At 59.4% G+C, this 1287-nt stretch overlaps 1 protein-coding gene across 1 annotated transcript in view; it reads right to left on the minus strand.

The window, feature by feature from the left end:
- The window catches only part of EMH_0023920 (uncharacterized protein), a gene marked incomplete at both ends in the record, with an annotated part of 6985 nt that overhangs the window by 2356 nt on the left and 3342 nt on the right, over positions 1–1287 (minus strand). Inside the window, 1 exon segment of the mRNA XM_013502225.1 lies at positions 134–1283. Coding sequence (XP_013357679.1) covers positions 134–1283 — 1150 coding nt within the window.

The raw sequence follows: 1287 nt of genomic DNA on the forward strand, positions 1-1287 counted from the left end.
GCCGCCAGGTCTCGTGCAGCAGCAGCAGCAGCAGCAGCAGCAGCAGCAGCAGCAGATGGCGCCTCTGCTGGCTGCAGCAGCTGCTGCGTTGTCTGTGCTGCAGCTGCAGCAGTAGCCGGTGGATGAGCCGCACAGCCATTTATGATGCTGTTTGTGTTGCTGCTGCTGCTGCTGCTGTTGCTGCTGCTGCTGCTGCTGCTGCTGCTGCTGCTGAATGCAGCAACAAAAGAACACCAGCAGCTGTATCTGCAGCTACTAGCTGCAGCAGCAAACAGCAGCTGCAGCTGCGCTTCATTGGCGGGGTCCCGCATAAGAGGAGACAGCAGCGGGTGTAGGTGAGAGAGCTCTACAACGTAGCTGCTATCATCATCCAGAGGTAATGCTGCTGCTGTTGCTGCTGCTGCTGCTGTTGCTGCTGCTGCTGCTGCTGCTGCTGCTGCTGTTGACGATCGAGCTCCTGCCGCCTTCACCCTATACGACGCTGATGCGTCTCGGTCTACAGGCGGCTCTGCAGCAGCAGCAGCAGCAGCAGCATCCCCGTACAGCTTCTGTTGCTGTTGCTGCTGCTGCTGCTGTTGCTGCTGCTGCTGCTGCTGCTGCACCAAGAATAGCCGCAGCTGCTGCAGAGCCTTCAGCGCTGCTGCCCCGACGAGGTATCTCCTGACGGCCTCAGGACAGGCAGCAACAGGGTCATCAGCTGCTGCTGCTGTTTCTGCTGCTGCTGCTGCTGTTCCTGCTGCTGCTGCTGCAGTTGCTTCTGTTGCTGTTGGGTTTACGCCTGTCTGCTTCCAGCAGCTGCACAGCACTCTGTGCTGCTGCTGCTGCTCTGCAGCAGCAGCAGCAGCAGCAGAAGCCTGGTGAATGTTTAGCAGCGGCAGTATGTCAGCGTCTTCTTCCGCCTTTCCATTTGCTGTTGCTGCTGTTGCTGCTGTTGCTGCTGCTGCTGCTGCTGCTGCTGCTGCTGCTGCTTCAGCTCTGGGGGCCCCAAAGACAAACAGAGACAAATATTTTTGCTTTACTGCATCGTCGTCAGCAGCATCATCAACGAAGAGACCCTCAGCAACACCGAAGTCATCTTCGCCCCCTTCATAGTTGCTGCTGCTGCTGCTGCTGCTGCTGCTGTTGCTGCTGCTGCTGTTGCTGCTGCTGCGGCGGCGGCGGCTACTAAGGGACGTCGAAGCCCTTCCTCCAGCACCCGGGGTAGCCCCCGTGGTCGTTGCTGCTGCTGTTGCAGGTTCTGCTGCACCAGCTGCTGCAGCTGCTGCTCCGAGAGGTTGGTGCACCTGA

The sequence above is a fragment of the Eimeria mitis genome, genomic scaffold, assembly GCF_000499745.2.
Source record: "Eimeria mitis Houghton genomic scaffold, Emh_scaff860, whole genome shotgun sequence".
NCBI lineage: Eukaryota > Apicomplexa > Conoidasida > Eucoccidiorida > Eimeriidae > Eimeria > Eimeria mitis.